Source organism: Nematolebias whitei, chromosome 2 (genome assembly GCF_014905685.2).
Source record: "Nematolebias whitei isolate Nwh7 chromosome 2, NemWhi1, whole genome shotgun sequence".
Lineage (NCBI taxonomy): Eukaryota > Metazoa > Chordata > Actinopteri > Cyprinodontiformes > Rivulidae > Nematolebias > Nematolebias whitei.
Window position 1 is genome coordinate 18597322 of NC_056499.1, and position 20360 is coordinate 18617681.

The 20360-nt window shown below is 38.3% G+C and overlaps 3 protein-coding genes across 3 annotated transcripts; 2 read left to right on the forward strand and 1 right to left on the reverse strand.

The window, feature by feature from the left end:
- The first annotated feature begins 1755 nt into the window (after window positions 1-1755).
- On the forward strand, window positions 1756-4683 carry cgref1 (cell growth regulator with EF-hand domain 1). The gene is made up of 7 exons (XM_037697504.1): window positions 1756-1819; window positions 2388-2490; window positions 2766-2831; window positions 3266-3339; window positions 3872-3996; window positions 4108-4209; window positions 4316-4683. The coding sequence occupies exons 1-7, from the start codon at window positions 1783-1785 to the stop codon at window positions 4577-4579; spliced, it is 771 nt and encodes a 256-aa protein (XP_037553432.1). The 5' UTR covers window positions 1756-1782; the 3' UTR covers window positions 4580-4683.
- Window positions 4684-6523: 1840 nt separating this feature from the next.
- Window positions 6524-10394, forward strand: efcab2 (EF-hand calcium binding domain 2). The gene is made up of 7 exons (XM_037693593.1): window positions 6524-6548; window positions 6686-6767; window positions 8049-8121; window positions 8463-8539; window positions 8845-8887; window positions 9028-9094; window positions 10288-10394. The coding sequence occupies exons 1-7, from the start codon at window positions 6524-6526 to the stop codon at window positions 10392-10394; spliced, it is 474 nt and encodes a 157-aa protein (XP_037549521.1).
- A 2861-nt stretch (window positions 10395-13255) lies between these two features.
- Window positions 13256-17579, reverse strand: adpgk2 (ADP-dependent glucokinase 2). Its single transcript, XM_037697505.1, has 7 exons — window positions 17373-17579; window positions 15748-15907; window positions 15348-15538; window positions 14875-14971; window positions 14601-14737; window positions 14175-14311; window positions 13256-13909 (listed from the first exon to the last, which is right to left on the reverse strand). Exons 1-7 carry the CDS (start codon window positions 17563-17565, stop codon window positions 13346-13348), a joined length of 1479 nt encoding a protein of 492 aa, XP_037553433.1. The 5' UTR covers window positions 17566-17579; the 3' UTR covers window positions 13256-13345.
- Window positions 17580-20360: the final 2781 nt, after the last annotated feature.

The following is a 20360-nucleotide window of genomic DNA, read 5'->3' on the forward strand; positions in this document are numbered from 1 at the left end:
AAGGCAGATTTGTGAATTAACCTGCATGTGGGTGATAAAGGTTGCAATGGTTTTCCTTTAAGTGTCTGGTGTGGATTGCTATGGAGATATTGGATCATCTACATGAGCATGAACTTTGATGTTTTGAATCACTTTGGCCATGGCTGCCTCAAACGAGTCGGCGGGGGAGAAGGTGGACTCCAGAAACCATCTTATCACCATCAAACTGATGGCCCATGTGAGTGTGCTACTTATGGAACTGAGTTTGTTGTGGCTCCTACACGTTTCAACAAAAAATAAACCGTCCAGATGACCTAATTTAACTTTGTTTTTTGTTGTTTTTTTTTTTTTACCTGGATTATTGAGCATGAACTTTGATGCTTGGTACTCAGTTTTGTCCCCAGATTGGAACCTTCACTTTTTATGAGTTTAAAATGAAATAATAAAGTGTCATTATTTCCAAAACCTCCTGTGTGTGCCATTGAAGGGTCTGACATTTGCTAGCAAGATCTTCAGTGAGTGAGCAGGTATTCAGTAAAACTAATGAATGTGAAGGATCAGCCAGTGGGCGTGCCGGTCCAACCCACTGACGTTGATTGACAGCAGAAGACATTCTACTGAAAAGTGGCATTATGAAATAAATAAGCCATGAAAACACAATTATGAAATAATCCAATTTTTCTTATTTCATAATGTTTAATTTATTTATTTAATTTTGAGCATCTCGGTGTTCCATACACCTGGACAGATTATTTTTGAAAATATTCTGTCCAGATGACATGATTTAGATTATTATTATTTTTTTAAATCACACTCAAATTGTCTGAATAAAAATACGACAAATTTAAAGAGACAGTACGACATTTCGTAGTTTCTTATCCGGCAACCCTGGAGCTCTGGACTGATGGCAGAGCGTCCTTCCTCTGACGTAGTACGAGCTCCATGTGCATGTGGAATGAAACTAAAGTTAATAACCGTTACCGGTGAGATTAAGCAGGTTAAAAGGGTAAATCCCACCTGCAATCTCTTATTTATTTATTGCACCTTTTATTATCTTGGATAATATCTGTATCTGCTCCTGGAACCTGTAACACCTTACAAAAAGATCTGAAGCTTCTCTCTTTGAGGGGTTTTAAACATTTGATAATGTCAATAGAAATATCAAAGCAAATTTGTTCTTGTTTTTAGTGTTTTACCTTATCCTGATACATGCTCAATAATCTAGGTAGAAAAATCTAAAAAAGTTAAGTCTGGTCCTCTGGACATTCAAAAAAAACAAAAACAAAGCAAAACAAACAGAAAAAAAATGTAGAAACGTTTCGTCTTTCATCTGAAAGCCTTCTTCAGTGTTTTACTTTGTTTTATATGGCTGATTTGACTGTGTTCATAACTTATTTTATTTGATTTTATTGCTTTCTGCCTGTTAAAAAAAACAGGTCTCTTGAAAATGGGTCGTCGTGACTAACATGTATAAATAAAAGTCGACTGAAAAATATCTGAGAGATGTGATCCTTGTCAGATAGGTGGGCACCAATCTTGAACGCAGCATTAATATTGAGAATCCTGATTATGTCCATGGATGTGACTTTGTTTCAATTTGTTATCTCTTTAGTGCGTTTTTGTGGTAGCCTAAAAATAATAGCAGCTTATTTTTTAAGTTATTTAGCTGAAATGAAACCGATTCATGTGAAACAAGAGACAACCACAAACCGCGCTGCTGTCCGTCCCTCCTGCTTATTTTTATAAGCAGGTCCGCCCGCGCTGCTTCTGGGATGTGGTTATTCGCGGGGACGTGGCATCCCGATGAGCAGACACAAGAGGCTGCGCGCGCAGGACGGAGGTTCGTTCTTTTCCACGTGGAGCCTGTCATTTACTCGAAGTGGCGCGTGCAGTAGCCGTTGGCGCAGTGCAGAGCTGGAGGGGAGGGAGTGGAGGCGCGCGCGCAGGACACAGTTGTTCTCCAGACATGAACCTTTTAACCTGAACAAATCAGCGCTTTCTGTTTCTTTTTTTTTTTAATTACCTGTTTGCAAGCCGACTGTACGGACAGGTAGGGCCATTATCCGTCCAGGAATAGCCTTGTTTATCTGCCGTGAGTAGCCTGTTCTCCTCGTTCGTTCAAATGTTTAACTGAAGCCTTAATAGTGAAGCTACACTTTCAACTATAGGCGTGTTTGAACGTTTTTCTTTCCTGGTGAAAACAGCGAGCCGTGCATGCTAACATTGTTACCGCCCAGCACAGCAGGGACTGAACTGGTGATGATAATCATAAATAAAATTATAAAACTTAATCCAACCCAAGTTCCCTCTTTGATTAGTTATCTGATTCTGATTTTCAGTATTCTCTGACCAGTGAGATGAGAGTAAACTACACAGATGGTAATATGAGATAATGTTTGTGCTTGCAGGTGTAATGGAGTCTCACCTGGACCGGCTGGTTTCATGTCTTCTCTCTCTGTACCTGCTCCTGCAGCTGGGCCGGGCAGCACCGGGCCTACCTGGAGCACAGAGGTAACTCCACTGTCAGGAAGCTTCCACACCGCACACACAGCATATCTAAAGTTGTTACAGTGGAAATCTAATTCAGCAAGATATAGTTCATAAACCATTCTCTAGTTTTAAGAGATTGTTTTCTTTAATAAAAGGAGTTATTGTCATTGTAAGCTTCACTTAAGAATTTTTCAAGCATTCTTTATGAAAATGTGGTCAAAGTGAAGGAATATCAAGACTATGAAGGAGACAAGAATATTGGATGTTTTTAATTTTATGATTTTTATTTTATTCAGAGAAAACTCAGCAGATGTCCACCCCACACTCCTCAATCCCTTTGGAACTGGAGAAGAGGACCGCAGGTGAAAGTCCTGCTGATGCACTTCTGACTCATCTGAAGCCATAAATAATTTTCTGTTGTCATCTGAAAGATAATCATCATACAGACAACCTCTTAGCTCTATTGCAACAGGTTTTTTATACGGTCTTCACCAATCTTGATGAACTTTTACATTGTAAACAAAGAGTAAACCTTTTTTGTCTTTTTCCTACTGCTTTTGATTCATAATAATAATTACCAAACTCTACATTCATTGTCCCAGATAGTGTCTTATCACATTGCTTTAGTTGTTAGTGCTGAAATAGGACAAGACATGTAAATCATCTCCAACTTTTAAATTTAAATTTGCTGCCACATTTATAATAGTAACTCCACTTTTTGTCCGTGTTTGCTTTATTTTTGCCGTAATCATCCCATAATGTGTTAGTAAATTGTACTATATCCTGTTTGTTACAGGTTGTTGCAGAGTTACGTGCAGTCCAGTCTAAAGAACAGCCAAGGAGGACCTGAGATCAGTTCCTGGGAACAAGGTAGACCATGCACCTGCTATATAAAGTTTCTATCAGTTTCAGCATTTGTAATATTTGATGCACTCGTGGGTTTTTATTCCCCACTCACCAGCTTTTTCATTAGATAATTTATTCCCAGTTTGATTATTTTTGTTGAACGTTTGGCTGGTGGCCATCCTTTCAGTGTCCTCTTTTGGATTTGTCTTCTGCAACAGTTCTGACTGCAGGTTCAGAGTGTCTTGTTCATAAAATGATGAAGTCCTTCCTCCTGGTGGCTTTCAAACTGTTCAACTCCTCCCCCTTTCTACAAAGGGGAGAATAAAAATTAATCCTGCACTACAATAAACACTTTAATGTTTCTGTCTGCACCTGACCTGTTTTAGACCTTAATTGTTGATATTTTTATACCTCTGTTATTTTTTATATTCTGTTATTTTTACATATTGTGTGATTCCTTGTGTATGTTCCTTTGTATTGAAACTTTGGCACAACAATTTCCTGTGGGGTCAATAAGGTTCTATCTTGTCTTAACTATACATGTGCTTTGTTTCAGAGGTGTTCTTTCTGTTTCGTCTGTATGACTATGATCGCAGCGGGTTTTTAGATGGCTTGGAAATGATGAAGCTACTCTCTGACTACAACTCCCATCATACACCTGGAGCAGAGGCCAGTGAGCTGGTGAGTGAAGGAGTGTGTAGGTGGTGTGTTTGAGTCATTATGGTATTTGTGTAGATGCCTATCTCCTGCAGACTTTTAGGGCTGTTTGTTCAATCTGTTTTTTGGCCTCAGGTGGTCTTGATGGTAGACTTTCTACTGCAGACTCAGGATCTAAACCAGGATGGCCTTCTGGACCCCTCTGAACTGCTCTCTCCTTCATTCATTCACACACAGGTACTAGTCACACAGATTTAGTGCTATTGAGCTCTGCTAAAACCCAGAGTTTAACTCCAGCTTTTTTGTTTGTGCAGTAACATTAATGCACACTGTCTATCTTAAGGACTCAGTCAACAGAACGCCTCAACAGGAGCAGGAGGTGCCAGTGCTATCAAACAGCCTTATTGAGGAGGAGAATGTAGCGGAGCACAAGCAGGAGGCGGCACATGAAGAGCTTCGGCCTGAAGTGGACGATCAAGCTCAACAGGAAGTAGTTGGAGTCAAGGAGGAGCCAATGAAAGAAACAGATCAAGAAATCCCCGAAGCTCCAGCAGGAGAACAGCAGGTCCACGACATTCCTTTCCATCAGGGACAGCCAGAGATATAAAAAACACACAGATGTTGCACCGCTCGTCCTGTCTTATTGAAAATTGACACATGGGTCAAAAGTACACAAGAAGAATGACTCATTTTTATTCCTACGTACAATGTTTCTCTAGATCTGAACTCTGTTGGCTACTGTCAGCTCTGGACTAGAGAACATTTAGATAATGGGTTAAAATATTTGTTAAAATGTTGCAATTTTTTATTCAGTTTTTAAATGGACAAAAGTTTTAAATTGTATTGCTTTCTGTAATATGTCATGATTAGTAATTAATGCATTTCTTACCGAAAAACAGTTGGTTTACTTTATTTATTTACTATTTTTCTGTCACGTCATGCTTTTAAACAAACATGTTTTACTCAACAATATATCATTATGATGCTGAATTAAAAATATACATCTCTATAAACCCTTGTTTCTGTTTGTTTTGTTGTTTTTTTTTTTTTTTTTTGGGGGGGGGGGGTTGTTTTTTGGTAAAATCTGATGGGATTTGTTATCTGTTGCTTTCCAGAGAGCGATAATTTGATCTTAAGTTGACTTTGTAAAACCAGTGGCATGTATTATAGTCTACATAAAAACTTATTTGTCTTTTTTGAGATCATTGTCCACATTTTTTTATTTTAATTTTAATTCAAACACCCACTAAAATTTAATTTACTTTCTGCGACCTTCCCATCTCAGATCCACATTCTGTAACCTCTTCGCCACCACTCCCATGTAAAATGTTATTTTGTTACTTGTCTTTCATTTGTTAGCATCTTTTAGAACCATGTTATGCAGCTTGAAAATAAAACATGTTTCCTTATTTGTTTTTGTCTCTTTAGTCTCGTCAGTCTTTTCTTTTTATACACCTGTGGAAAGGCGGATAAATTAAACTGTTCTTAAACTTTCTCTTGTCCGGTCAATAACTTCTGATCTGCTCAACATAGTTTAACAAAACTTCCTACACATTATGCATCATCATTACACGGATCGTCACAGACACTTTTCATCACCCCAGCTGTAGGTCGCAGTCACAAATCAAGGTCAAAGTTAAAACCAGATCATTGCTTGTCCGGGTCATTGCTATAGATCGCTGTATAATAGTTCATTGACAGGCTTATCATGTGCCGTATGTAGTACTGCACTTTTGTCTGATATCTTGCAATTATTTAAATTATTTGACATAAGGTTGTATAGGCAAAAGCACAGTTAAATAAAAAGGGTTGCGTAAGAAAGAGTTGGAAAAAGTGCAATTTATCTGATTCATATATTTACAAATAGCCTACAAACATGGAGAGTAAAAGTGAATGAAGAGCAGAGTGAAGAAATGTGGTCAAATTTGTCCTCCAGCAGTCTATAGCAGCATATTTACGAGATAGCACTGGAAACTCAAGCCAACCCAAGCTATAGGATTTATTAAAATTTCAAGTCTTAAGCCTGGTTTTAAAAGTAGACAATGTGTCATCATCACGAACAGAAAGCTGTTCTCACAGAAGAGCATGATGGCTGAAAGCTCTGCCTCCCATTTTACTTTAGAAACTCTAGGAACTACAAGTAAACCTGCAGTCTGAGAGGTTTTTTTTAATTTATCCAAATGTATTCTTTTTTAATTTGTCGTTTGGAGACGGGGTGTTAAATATACACATTTTAAATTATTATCAAAGTAAGTGTGTGTTTGTGTAGAGCATGGAGGCTTCTTCTGTCGTCATATCGTCCATATTTATTAGAAGCTAGGTGGCGCTACACTCATCTTCCACATTGGTAAAACGAAAAAAAAAACGTCCTGGTCTGCTCTCACGCATTACAACACGAAAAAGAAAGATTTTGAAAAACTTTTTACACGAAATAATTAACAGAATTTACCTGCGTGAGGAGCAGTGAGAGCAAAGCGGAAGCGTGGATGCAGATTTTTTTTTTTGGCGCATCAAAACTCGGTTGCTTAGCAACAGACAACCATCTTTAAAAATGGCGGAAAACAGCAAAAGCACAGGTTTGTACGTGTTGTTTAAACTTAGACAAGTCACACAGTTCCTAAAAAAATTAAAGAAATAAAAACTTATTTTACAAAGGCATGCTTTTGTCTTACTAAACATGCAAGTCGTTTCCTTGCTAATTTCCTTGTTTCAGAAACATTGTCGGATATTGAAAAGAAGATAAGTTCGACTTTTAAAATGTTTGACTGCTTGTCCAACAACACGGTGGACGTTCGGTGAGTTAAAGAGCACAAACTGGAGAGAAAACACGGTCACACACACAAACACAATTAAATTAAATTAAAAACTCTTCGCTGCTGATGTTCTCCCATGGTGTTGATGTTTTTAATTACACGATTACTGCTTTATTTAAAATGCAATAGCATTAAAAGTAGTATTAAAAATATTGTTTCTGATATTTCAAGTTGAAAGTTCAAAGCTACAGTTTGTGACCCAGAAACAGCTCCGTTTGGCTTAAGAATGTAAATGGGAAAAAATTATAATTAGTATGTCTGTAGGAAATATTTCTCCCCCTGTGTATTTATAATTATATCTATGGGATGCCAAATGTGAATCATTATGTTTGAATGTTTACATTTGTAAATCCCTACTTTTCCACAGCGTATTTTGCATCTGTGAATTAGAAAATTATAAGTTTACAGTGTTAACACAAAACAGTAACTACAGACAATTAATATGTAATAAAATAAGCTTGATTAAAATATGATGCCATATTGTTTTTGTTTTTATTTATTTTGCTTTGGCTTTCCATTTTTTTGTTATTCTAGGTCAGGGGTCTGCAATCTGCGGCTCTTTGGGGCCTCTGCAGCGGCTCTTTCAAGCTTTGACCAAAACTGACATAAAACTGAATTTTATTGGTTGTTACAACAACTAAAAGGGCTAGTTTTAGCAGTTTTCCTGTAATTTATTTTGCAAATATATGAAGAAACATCACAAGGAGTACTCACTTTCACTTTACGCTTTATTTCTTCAAAGTAGGATACGTCATTTTTCTACAATAATAAAAAAAAAATCACATAAGAATGCATAGTTTATTGTTTTAGTTTTAAAAACTGGGCAAAAACTATGTTATTTTTTTTCCTTCTTTACAAGAATCTCATCTTTTATTTTTGTCTTAGAATATAAAAAATATCAATAAATGTTAAAAATCATTAGATATTTTTAGTTTTATAAAATCACCCCTACTGTCCAGAAAAGTGCCTTCCAACAAACTTAAAGTGGTCTGTGGGCCACCAGTTGAGAATCCCAGTTGTAGCAGGTATTGTGGCTCCGGACACGTTTAATTTAGTGAACAAAGGGACAGAAATGGCTCTTTTGATCGTAAAGGTTGTAGACCCCTGTTCTAGATAAAGCAGGCAGTTTCCTTCTTACGCCAAACTCTTTCTAGCAGCATTGAAAACGTTAAAATCATAATAACATGCATATTAACAAGTAGTGTGTGATGTATTTTATAATGGAAGCTATCTTTAAATTATTGTCATATGTTTGTTTTCCAGTGAGATTGGCACCATCATCTATTCACTGGGACGCCACCCCAGTCAGGCAGACATACACGCCTTCATAGCTGAGGTCAGGACACAATTTGTATGCATATTTTAGTTAGTATGATGAATATAATTTAATCACACAAAATGTTTTGATGTGCAACCATGAAAAAGAGTTGTGGAGATGGAAGGGTTGGGGTTGACTATTATTGCACATTTTACACACACCACAGTGTCTGTCAGTGTCTTATTTCATTCAGATGAATTAATTTTAGTGTAAATGAAGTGTTGCACTTGAAATATACACAAAAGTCCAGTGGAAGTAATTTAAAAGCTTAGGCTTGCTGACGCTTGACACTATAAATGTCCGTTTGGTTTGAAAGTTTAAAGTCTGTGAAATAGTAAAAGCTTGTTTTGTTCAACCAGGTGGAAGAGGATCATTTAGGATATGTTCATTTGGACAAGTTCCTGCCAGCCATGACCAAAATACTATTGGAAAACAAGTAAGGTTCTGTTTCCAATGTACTACAAAAAAAAAGTTAAGCTTTCTTTAAGCGCTCTTTAGTCTAACAACTGTTAACCAGTGATTGTTTCGGTTCATGACCTACTTTGTTTAAACATTCATTTCATGGACTGCTGGAATATTGCTTTCATTTAGGGTTCCCTTTTATGATCTCATCAATGATTGCACACAAATTTGATCAAATATAAAAAACAATTTCAGTTTGATTTACTTTTATTAGTTTAAAGTGACCCGAAGAGTAAAAAGTTAGGAAAAATGCATTTATTTTCATTTACATTTATTTAGGTTTCTTCCTGACCATGAGGACCGTCTTCTTCAGGCTTTTGAGGTGAGAGCATCCACTGATTGGTTACATCTTTTAGTGTTACACTTAAAACATGTTAGCGGACAGCTTTATGTTGCAACTGTACAGCCACTACATTTTCTCTGTTGCACCACCATTATTATTGTCATTAACTATGTTTCCAGGTTCTGGACAAAGAAAAGAAAGGATACCTAGAGCCTAAAGAGTTGACAAATTACATGACACAGGAAGGTAAAGCACAAGCAGAAAAAGCCTAAATAAATTGGTAAAAGAAAAAAAAAAGGGTTAAAAAACACAAAACAGCTGGACTTCTATTCTGAAGCTGAAGATGTTTCACTTCCCATCCGGGAAGCTTTATCGATTCAAAAATGTCTGAAGTGTGTGGAGCTGCCTTCTTTCTAGAACTGCATGAGAGGCCTGATTCACATGCTGGTTAGACTGGAACTACTCACCCTCACAGTGGAGGCTCGTCACTCTCTTTGTCCACCTGGCTCATGGGAGATGTTTTGGTCACGTGCATGAAGGTGTGAATTTAAGTGGAGCAGACTGGGAACCAGTGTCTCTTATCCTTGAGATGTACTGCTGAGTTGTTCTGAAGAGCTGCTGTCTGGTGTTGAGCCATGAGTCTGAGGTGAGATTGTTTAATTTCTCCAATATAGAGGTCTGAACATTCCTCAGTGCACTGAACTGCAGACACAACACTCAGCTTTGGTTTGAGGGTTCTGTCTCTGAGATGGACCCAGTCTGTCTGATGGTCCTGTTGGATTTAAAATTCATTCAACCTTTATTTAGAGAGGTAAATCCCATTGCGCCTCGAGGACTCATTTACGAGACCTGAACATGTACTAGATGTTGTGTTTGGGGACAATCCTTCTGAGTTTTTCAGATACTCCAGAAACATATAGGATGACAGTATTCTTGTGTTTGCTCTTCTCCCTGTTCTGATCTACTGTGTGTTTTTGGATTAATTTGCTGATTTGACAAAGGCCCTGATGGATATTCACAGGTGTGGAGAACTTGTCTGATGCATTTCTGTTCCTTTTCCTTCCCTTCTGTCTTTGTGGGGACATGTTCGGCCCGGTGGTGTGAAGTTCTAATGACAGAAAGTTTGTGTTCCAGTGGGTGGTGAGAGTCAAACAGAAGATCTGTAAACTTCAATGTTAAAGGCTTCCATCTCTTTCCATGTTCTTCATGGAGCTCCACACACTCCAGACATTTTGGAATTGATACTGGATAGAAAATGCAACATCTTCAGCTTCAGAATAGAAGTCCAGTCATTGTTTTTATTTTATTTAACCCTTTTTTGAATTTATCATGACCTGGATGTTTGAGAATCTTCACCAGTAAATCGGAAAAAGCAAACTGGTACATTTGCGTGCGTGGAGCCGTTTCTGAACTTCTGCTGTGTTGTGCCTTTAAACCAGGTGAACCCTTCACCAACGAGGAGATGAAGGAGATGCTAACTGCGCATGCTGATCGCAAAATGAACCGTGTATACTATTACAAGATGATCAGCAAATACAGACCGTGACATGTGGCCCAACGTGGGTCATCATAGGAAAACACTGTATTTTTATCTGTTTGTGCTGTCATTGCATAGAAACACATATATTGTTCAATTTGTTTTCAAAATCATTTAGAATTCAAATAACTCATCGAGGAAATTTGATTTGAGAAAATTAATTAGTGCACGAGTACAGTGACTTATCCATTTTATAAGTTTGGCTATAGCAAAATATAGTTTATTATTTTGCATTATATTTCCAAACCCAGCAATTATTTTTTTCCATACCCAATTAACAGTACAGTACATATAAAGTACTTTGTATGATGCAATTTAAATTTACAGAAATAAATATTTCATACTGTTGGTATGTGCTCCTTCTTAAAATGGTTTTGGGACAATGTACAGGAACTAAATGTGCTCCTGGTTTAGAGTTTATGAAAGTTTATGAAAGCTGCTGAACCGAACTTAGGATCTCGACTCAAAATACAAAGATAAAATCTGGGTCTTAACATAAAAAAAAACTTATTAACTCTACAGCAGGATGTTTAGTGTGTTTAACATTATAGGCTGGTTGTACTATAAGAAACATTCCAAGTTTAATTCCTGGACACCTTAGATATATACTGTATCACAGTTTTGCAGCAATACTCTTAAGAACGTCATATTTTGAAATGTGTCCTTAAAACATTTAATGTAGTAACATTACATCTGATGATGTGAGATGCAGACAGTGAACAAAGTAAAATGAATTAAATTATACAAATGAAGGTAAAACAAAATATCCTAATAAAGTGATGAAATGGAAATAGCTAACTTTAGTTAAAAAACAGAAATTTGTCATCGTTGGTTCATGTGACAGAAGCTGTAATGTGAAACTGTTAGCTCTACGTTGTATCTGAGGGAAAATAAATCATTTAATTTAAAATGGCTGTGATTTAGATCAGTGACACCCTGTATAATGGAAGAAAATAAAGCAATGAATGAATGCTAATCAGCATAGACTTTTTAATCTCAGATCATTCATGCACGTTTGACAAACAGGTAAATTATAGAACGCAGGTGTTCTAACTTACCTAAAGCTTTGATAAGTGTTGGCAAACACAAGCAGTCCCCTTAATGAACAAGAGTTTGTGCTACAGATCAATTTTAATCCACAAACAGCTGGTATTTAATCACAATTTAAACAAATGCACACAATAAACCCAGAAATATGAAAATTAGAAAATATTTCTCATTTTCACCACAATCAAGTAAAAAAACAAACAGAATAAGGCTCATTAATACCCAGCTTCACCGCACATGATCACATCAATATAGTTTTCACACAGAAAAATAAAATTAAAGGGATTTCCACAAATTAAAATTCTTCTTTCTTGACCTCAAACGTAACAACGTGTTCTTCGTAAAAAAAAAAATTGTGAAAAGCAATGAAGTCCTCCAACTTGGTAAAACATTACTACTAGAAGGAATGCTCATTTTTGTGCATAGTGAGGAAAACGGTATCTTTTCAATGTAGGTTCAGTTGCACCACTAAATAAAACAGAATATTAAATAATTTATTGTAGTAAAATGGCTCTTCATAAACCCTTTTTTTTTAAGAAATTGGAATTAAGAAAACATTGCTATGAGTAAGTGGTAGGGTAATTCCTAAAGTGGTATGTTAAAGGCAGAGATGCCTGCCTCCTAATCCTAACCCAAGTGAGGCAGGGATTAAACGTAACATATAACATATGAATGGTCTACTATTTCACATGCATCAGGGGTAAAAGCAAATAAACACGGAGTTCAACAACTGAATGTTAAATAAACTACAGATCAGGCTTTGTTCCACTCAATCCAGCAATTTAATGCGAGATACATATTTTAGTAACATTTCCCTGAACGCAGTCTTGTCTAAGACGGTTTTCATTGGTGATTTGGTCATTGGAGAATCATTGGCTGTCAGAAAATTATTTTAAAAAAAAAAACAAAAAAAAAACCTGGAAATTAAAAGGAGAAACAAACATGGAGTGGAAAATGTTGGCATCATAGCCAGCCAACACTGGTTACTCAACATTGTTTTCCCAATATTGCACTGCAACTAAACCACTAAGAAACGACAACTCGAACACAAATCACCACGCACACCTTTCACATATGCCGGGAAGAACAGGAAATTTCCTTCATAAATCTGTCTCTGTCTAAAAGAATCAGAGAGCAGAAGGAAGAAATTGTTTAAATGTGAGGTCTTCCCAAAGACTGGCTCATCTGAAACAAATTCATTTGCTCAGCATTAATAAGAAGATTCAACCATTTTCAAATCTTCTAGAAACGTTAACTGCATAGCTGCATCCCACGTTAAAATATAATTGATCTTTTTGTGCAAAACATCTGATTTAATCCAGCCTAACCAAATTTGATCTCGTTCACACCAAAGGTAAGTTATGCAAGGCCTCAGAGAAGATCACTAGAGTCAGATGATGGATTACAATGACCTACCAGTTGAAAATGTCTAACAGGACTCCAAAATAGAAACTGGAAGCAAATAATTTATGCAATTTAGAAAAGACAGCAAAAACCACACATTGTAAGTAGATGATGAAGACCAAGGCGGGGCAAAATGGACGGCTAAATCCTGAACTAGGTTAAACACCTAAATTTTGAAACTCCAGGACCTCTGGCTGGAGTAGAAATAAAATAAAACCGCAGTTTAAGCATTTATTATGTTCTTTTGCAACTCACTAAAAACAAGAACTAAGACAATATGGATATTCAATATGTGCTGGCCTGGCCTGATTAGAAGCCATCCATGATCTGACTCTGAAGTAATTTCAACGGATTTCGTTCGTCAAGTCTTTGGGCCATGAGCTGCAAATATGATACCTTTACTGGTATCCGATGGCCGGAGTGCATCAGACAGAGATCAAATTTCCAGAGTCACACTGTTTGCCAACATTGGTTAGCCCCAGACATAAAGAATATTTGGTCTCCCCGTTTTAAATCTGCAGCACCAGACCGGCAGCTGAGATGTTGTCCCCTCCACCAGCGGTTTGGTAAACTTCAGTGCAAACCAGCACTGGGGCTACACAGATCTGGTAGTCGTCCTCGTCCCAGCAGCTGACCGGTCTGGTTTCCTGCAGAGGGATCCGCTGGCTACCCTCACGGTGACTAACAGAAAACGAGTCGTCCATGATGAGCCTCGCCTTGCTGGGGTCAATGTCATTTGAGCCGCAGACGTGACGGTTGGCTGTGAGCGAGGCCTTGGCGATGGCAGACATGGTGTTCTTCCACTGAGAGCTGTGCGTCACGATCATGGCCTGAAAGGCCAACGTGTGGACGTGAAGTCGGGTAAGCGGCTTACTCTTTGATTTTGAACTGCCCGAGTCACTGTTTGAGCTGGCGTCCTTGTGGCGCTGGTTCAGGATACGATAAACCTCCCTCATCTGGTCGAGGACAGTCGCCACACGAGGGTTTGGGTCTGACAGCACCGTGATATTGGAGCCCTTGAGTAGGCTCAGAAGATTAGGAAGTTCTTGTTCATTCATCCCTAAAGAGTCCGCCTGGGAACGCAGAGATAAGTACAATAAGAAATAAAAACTATTTAAAAACACTTTCATGTATAGTAATTAAATCTGAACTACCAGTAAAGACTTTTGATACTAGAACCAATTGACTAATAACTAATTAACCTGAAGTACAAATCAGGCAGATAAAAATTTAAACTTTCTGATATCATCTGAATGTTTTCTCTAGAATGCTTCTCTTTATTTTTATTCCTGAACAATGTGCTTCAAACTGCATTTTCAACTATTCAGTCGTACATACGTGGGGGATGACATAGTGCAGAAGGTCTTCCACAATACTCTCATCTACAAAACTCGCCATCTCAAAATGAATGCCGATCTGAGGTGACGAGGAGGACAGCAGGTTTTCCAGCCGAGAGAGAACAGCCTCCCGCTCACCTAGAGTAAAGAAAGGGACAGCTAGAAGGTTAGACATGGAGTGTAGGCAAAAAAAGAAGAAGTCCTGAGTGATGTGAAATGTGTGAAGTTGTAGATTTAAATAACAACGGTGTATAATAAAAAGTGGACTGTATAAAATGTACTCAGACCAAACAATTTTAAGGGTTTTAATAAATTGTGACGTTCCACAACAACCCTCACAAACCAGATGATAAAGCAGGCTGGCAGTAGTGTGGTGAAGCAACAGGAAGTAGAGCTAGCAAGTGAAAAATCTTTTTTTTTTTTATACCTGACTGGAAAGGGAAGTTGTCCATCATTTGTAGCCCTCCCACCACTATCAGATCAGGTCTGAAGTTGTTGAGTTTCTTTGAAAAGTCTTCCATGGAGTCCAAGTAGGGGTTATGGTCATCACTGTGAATGATGTATCTGCAGAGCACGAGCAAAAAAAAAAAAGTAAGTTAGTACAGAGCCGTAGATGTGCATAAACACCATTTATGAACTTTATCTGTAATGTTCCTCTGTTCTTTTCTAAATGCATTTTAATTTAAAAAATAAACACAAACCTATTGGCTCTACGAGCAGTATAGTGGCCCCAGCTAGCACCGGATGAATATTCCAGGATCAGATGAATATCTGGCTCTTCCACCTCTCTACCAGCCACTGGAGAAGCATGATAAGGGGGAAAAAGGAAAAGCTAAAGCAGTGTTCCTCGAAGGAATCCATATCATCCATACCCTGCAAGCCACAGTTTTAAAGATCCTGCATGAACTATGAGTTGACTCCAAAGGTTAACCAGTATAGATGCGGCTGTCAATAACTGCAGTCTGAGCATTTTATTTAATCTAATCTATACAGTGGTTCATGAGAGATTTTGCTAACGGACAGAAAAGTCAACAAACACATGCGCACAAACACACACACACAGGCAATTATGTCACCCATCTTTCATAGCAGCATGCAACACATACAATATTCTGTTTTTATGTGTTTTTTTTAAATAAAACTTTTTTTTCCAAGGGTGCGTCAGTGTTTGTACCTGTAATGTGCCGAGACAGGACATCAGTAAAATCTGTGCTGAAACTTCCCCCTAACAACACGTCACATCCCTCTGTTGCCATGCGACCGGCCATTACTGGAGCGTTGCCGCCCACAGACCACCTGTTGCCAGGTAAGTCACGAGCCTCCTCCACCAGCTCACTGAAGAGGGTTTCGTTTAACATAAACCGCCTGTGGCGGGGAAGGAAGAAAAGATGCTCAAACATTATAAGTTCAAGTCCTAAACAAAGCGCTGAAATTTACTTTAATCAGTATGTATAAAATGTGTACTATAAAAATAATTACAAACTTTGTCAATAAAATAATTGTAATAATGGCTATTTACTTTAACATACTGGTAATCCCCCACATTAAACTGCTCTTCATCAGATGTCACTTACTCTGCTGCAGCTCCGGGTGCAAAAAAGTAGGCAAAGCTCTGAGCCAGCTGCTCAGTACTTTGTAAGTAGTCGTGATGCAGGGGCTGGTCGGTGTGAGAGATGCCAATCTTGTTTAGAAATGACACACCGTCGACTATCAGGTCAACACAGCCTCCAAAACCTGTAGACAAAAGGACAGAAAGATAAACATATTTAAGGTACAACAACCTGCCCATGCGGTACGGTGGCGCAGTTGGTAGAGCTGACGCCTCTCAGCGAGAACGTTGCTGAATCGAATCCCGGCCAGGGGCCTTTCTGGGTGGAGTTTGCATGTTCTCTCCGTGCACGCATGGGTTTTCTCTGGGTACTCGGTTGTTTGCCTCGTTTATCTCTATATGTCCCAGTGATGGGACTGGAGACCTGCCCAGTCCCCCACCTCCCACACAGTGACTGCTGGATATGGGCACCAATGACTCTCACGATCCGGAAATGAAGGATAAAGATAATGGATGGAATGATGGAAGGTCCTTCCCAGCATAAGATAAATAACTATATATAAAACTAAAAAAATGTAAGAAAGAGAGAGGAAATGCAAAAATTGAAGAGTTCAGCAAAAACAAAGCAATGAAAACTGAAATGTGCAGGTTTGTCCAGCATGTATGTTTAGAGTTTACATTTGAATCAGTTTTGAATATTTGTCTTCCTTGGACCTAAAGTCACTTTGCTTTAGCTCCATTTTTTTTTCACTGCTCTAGAAGATGCATTTTTCAGATAATTTTGGTCTATAATAAACTACAGTGAAGCATTTTGGTTGTGTTTTGAGCCGATATGTTTAACAGGCCAACGTTATTGTACGGCCCCACTAAACTGGTGTAAGACCTGACAAATCTAATTGCAAAATGTGTTACAAAAAACCACCAAAACAACTATGGATGACTAGCAGCAACAAATTGTGCGTGTGGCTGAACCTGCTGTTAAAAAGAGTAAAGGTTAACAGATAGTGATTTGTACTTTGGCATCATAATCCAAAGAACAAAAGTTTGGAATTGGATCACAACATTCAGATGTTTGTCAACAATCACAAACATTTTGTTTAAAACGGTGCACATTTCTTTCTCTTCTTCTCCTGCACATGATCCATATATATGCAGGAAATGACTCAAATGTATTTGGATGTGTGCCTCATCAGGTCAGACTTGATGACAGCCACAGTGAAGCTGTAAATATGATTTATGGTGGATCACAGATCACAACAGCTGCTCTGACCTGGGCTGACTTCCTGATCACTTCTGTAAACTCACCACTTCGCCAACACCACATGAGTTGGCCTCAACATAAACATCGATTATAGTTCTCTTTCTTGATCAACCTTGCAAAAAATATCCTGAAATGACAATATGCGGAATTTGTTATTTTACTGAATATACTTCTCAATTTTAAATCGCACTCGTCACCTTTATTTGCATTCATTGTAAATAAATACACTTGTTAAAATTAAGCTAAAGTAGTTAGTTTTACTGGGAGCTAGTTTTGATTCAATATATTTTGCAGTTTCACCATTATTAAACGAAAATCTTCACCGTTAGCTTAAGTGATTCTAGCAAATGCTAGCTTGCTGTCATCACCCTCGCACCACCAGCACCTACCGATCGCAACTCTGGGTCTGGAGTTAAGCCTCCCGACTTTTCTTTCGGCCCGGAGCAGAGACGAAAGGACGGTGTCCAGTCGGTCATCCAGGACCGAATTCTGCGGTGAACGAAACCAGAAGGCCAACAGAACAACAAACAGGGACACGACAGAACCATATTTCACCCACGGCAACCTGCCTCCACCTTCCATCGTCGCTCCGTCCTTCTGCCTTCATTCCGGCCGGGGTCTCCCGCAGCCTAAAACAAACATCAGGGTTGCCAGGTAGAAAATTACGTAATCTCGGCCCTGAAGTCACTTTACTTTAGCTCCATTTCATTTTCACTGCTCTTCAGATACATTTTTGCAGACAATTTGGGTCTATATTAAATTACTGTGAAGCATTATGGTTGTATTTTGAGCTGATATGTTAAACAGGCCAAAGTTCCTGTATGACTCCACTAAACTGGTGTCAGACTTGACAAATCTGTGTGCAAAAATATCTGTGCAAACTGGTGTAAGACCTGGCAAATCTGTGTGCAAAAATATCTGTGCAAAATATGTTACAACCCCCCACCCCTCCACCCCCAAAATAAATAAATAAAAACGGATGACTGGATGACTAGCAGCAGCCGATCGTAAAATAATACGATCATTTTCGTAAATTTGGCAACGCTGAGGCCCCGCCCTAGCCACAGTTACTAACGCGCATGCGTAAGAACACATCGCCCCAGAGTCGTCTACACAAATGTCATCCAGGCGGGGTCGGCGTTTAAACTCGTCACTTGGTCCTTTGCACCTTTTTATTGACTTTTATATACAAACGTAATTATAAATTTGTTTAGCTGGTAATTTCAATTGAAAGAGCGAATTGTCCTCAACGTGCAATTTTGCCGGGTATCGGATTGACAATAGGTTTGACTCCATGCCAATTTTCATTCATTCAACCTTTATTTAGACAGGTAAATCCCATTGAGTCTCGAGGACTCATTTACAAGAGAAACCTGATTTCAACAAAGAATGATGACAACAATGGACAACAGCGACAACAATAAACTGTTATGAAAAGTCATACAATTTTTTTTTTTTTTTTTACAAATAGGATGGCTAAAAAAAGAAAAGTAACAAAAAAACAGGTAGATTCTAAGGCGAATTAATTAATTAATTAACCGGAAGTGTGCATGGATCTTTCTAGACCAGAATGCATCGCAAAATACCGACTGAGCATGCGCATTAGTAACTTTCAATGCCACGCGCAGGGATGTGCGTTTGTTTATGAAGGTTGATTGTCCCGGATGTGCTTTACTGTAGCCGTGCGGAGACTAGGAACTTCAGTTGTTTTACAAATTTGTTTACATTTACTCGACTTTACATTTTAAACCAATTTCCCGTTTATGTAAAACTTTTTATTTTATTACATTTTTATAAATACGTTACAAAAAACCAAACAAACAAAAAAAAAACCAATCCGGTGTTCAAAACATGAACAAGTTTCTTAAGGGAAGAGTTTGTACAAGTTAAAAGTATCTTAGGCTTGTTTGTCGGTTTCTACTTTTTGGTGTCCTGTTATGTAATCTGTTGCTATGTGCTTGCTCTGTTTGTCCCTGTACAGCACTTTGGTGTGCTTTGTCACTGTTTAAAGTGCTTTATAAATAAATTGGTATGGTATGGTTTGTCTTGTTTGACATCCTAACCAGTCTTCATATGGGGACATTACTTTCCCTGCATTATAATTCCTTTTCAATTTAGTCTGTTGTAATTTTGTTATCTTTTTGTCTTTATTCGAGTTTAAAGTGAACTGTTCAAACACATCATCAGATTGTGGAAATTTAAAATGCACACTAAGCAGAAGTTTGGGTTTTAGAAAGTTAAACTTGTTTCACAACCACCAAGCCAGGCTGCAGTAGGTGCACGTCAAATCAATGTCTACAGCCAACATGAGCAGCTCTCATCGAACAGGTACTGTGATGATTGATAGCATTATTATTAACCTTTATTTAACCAGGCAGCCTAACATGATCTGTGGGAGGAAACCCACGCAAGCACAAGGAGAACATGCAAACTCCACACAGAAGGACCCCAGGTCCTACCGGGGATTGAACCCAGGACCTTTTTGCTGTGAGGCAGCAGTACTAACCACTGAGCTGTAGTGCTGCCTGGGAACTCCACAGCAGATTGGTTTGAAACACATCAATAAGGTGGTACTTAATACGACAGATCCTGTTGGCAGGCCTCAGACTGATGAAGTCTTTTGGATGAAAGACGAAACGATTCTTCCATAAAAAAATTAAAATAAATCTCCAGATGACGATTTAACTTTTTTGTGATGATCTTCCATCCAGCTTTATCTGCTTCTTCCGTTTCAGGTCATGGGGGTCACTGGTGTCCATATCCACTGGTCATTGTGCAAGGTGAGGGACACGCTGGACACACAGTCCATTACAGGGACACATGGAGACAAATGAGACAATCACACTCTCTCACATATCTACGAAAAATTTATTTAACAATCAGCCTAACGTGCAGGTTTTTGGTCTGTGGGAAGAAACAGGAGTATCTGGAGAAAACCCACACATGCACGGAGAGAACATGCAAACTCCACCCAGAAAGGCCCCTGGCCAGGATTTGAACCGGCAACCTTCTGAGAGGCAAACGGTCTTCCAACTGAACCACATTACGAACTTTAAATGTTAATTTAAATGTTAATCAGAATTAAAGTGCTTGCTCCTGGCTGAGCAATAAATATGGAGCAATTGAGCTTTTGAATTTGCTCCCAGTTTTTAAATATTTAGGCTAAATTATTTCCTCTCAAAAATCTTTAAAAAACAAAAAATACAATATTGGTGTGTTTTAAAATGGCCAATTTCAGAGACTATCAGATGAAATCTTGCTTCTATTAAACACTTAAATAGTTCGGCATAAGTAATAAACTGAAGTTTGATACAGTGGTTGGTAATTTTTTTTTTAAGAAAAAAGAAAAGCTAGCTACTTTTGATAAACTGTTCCCA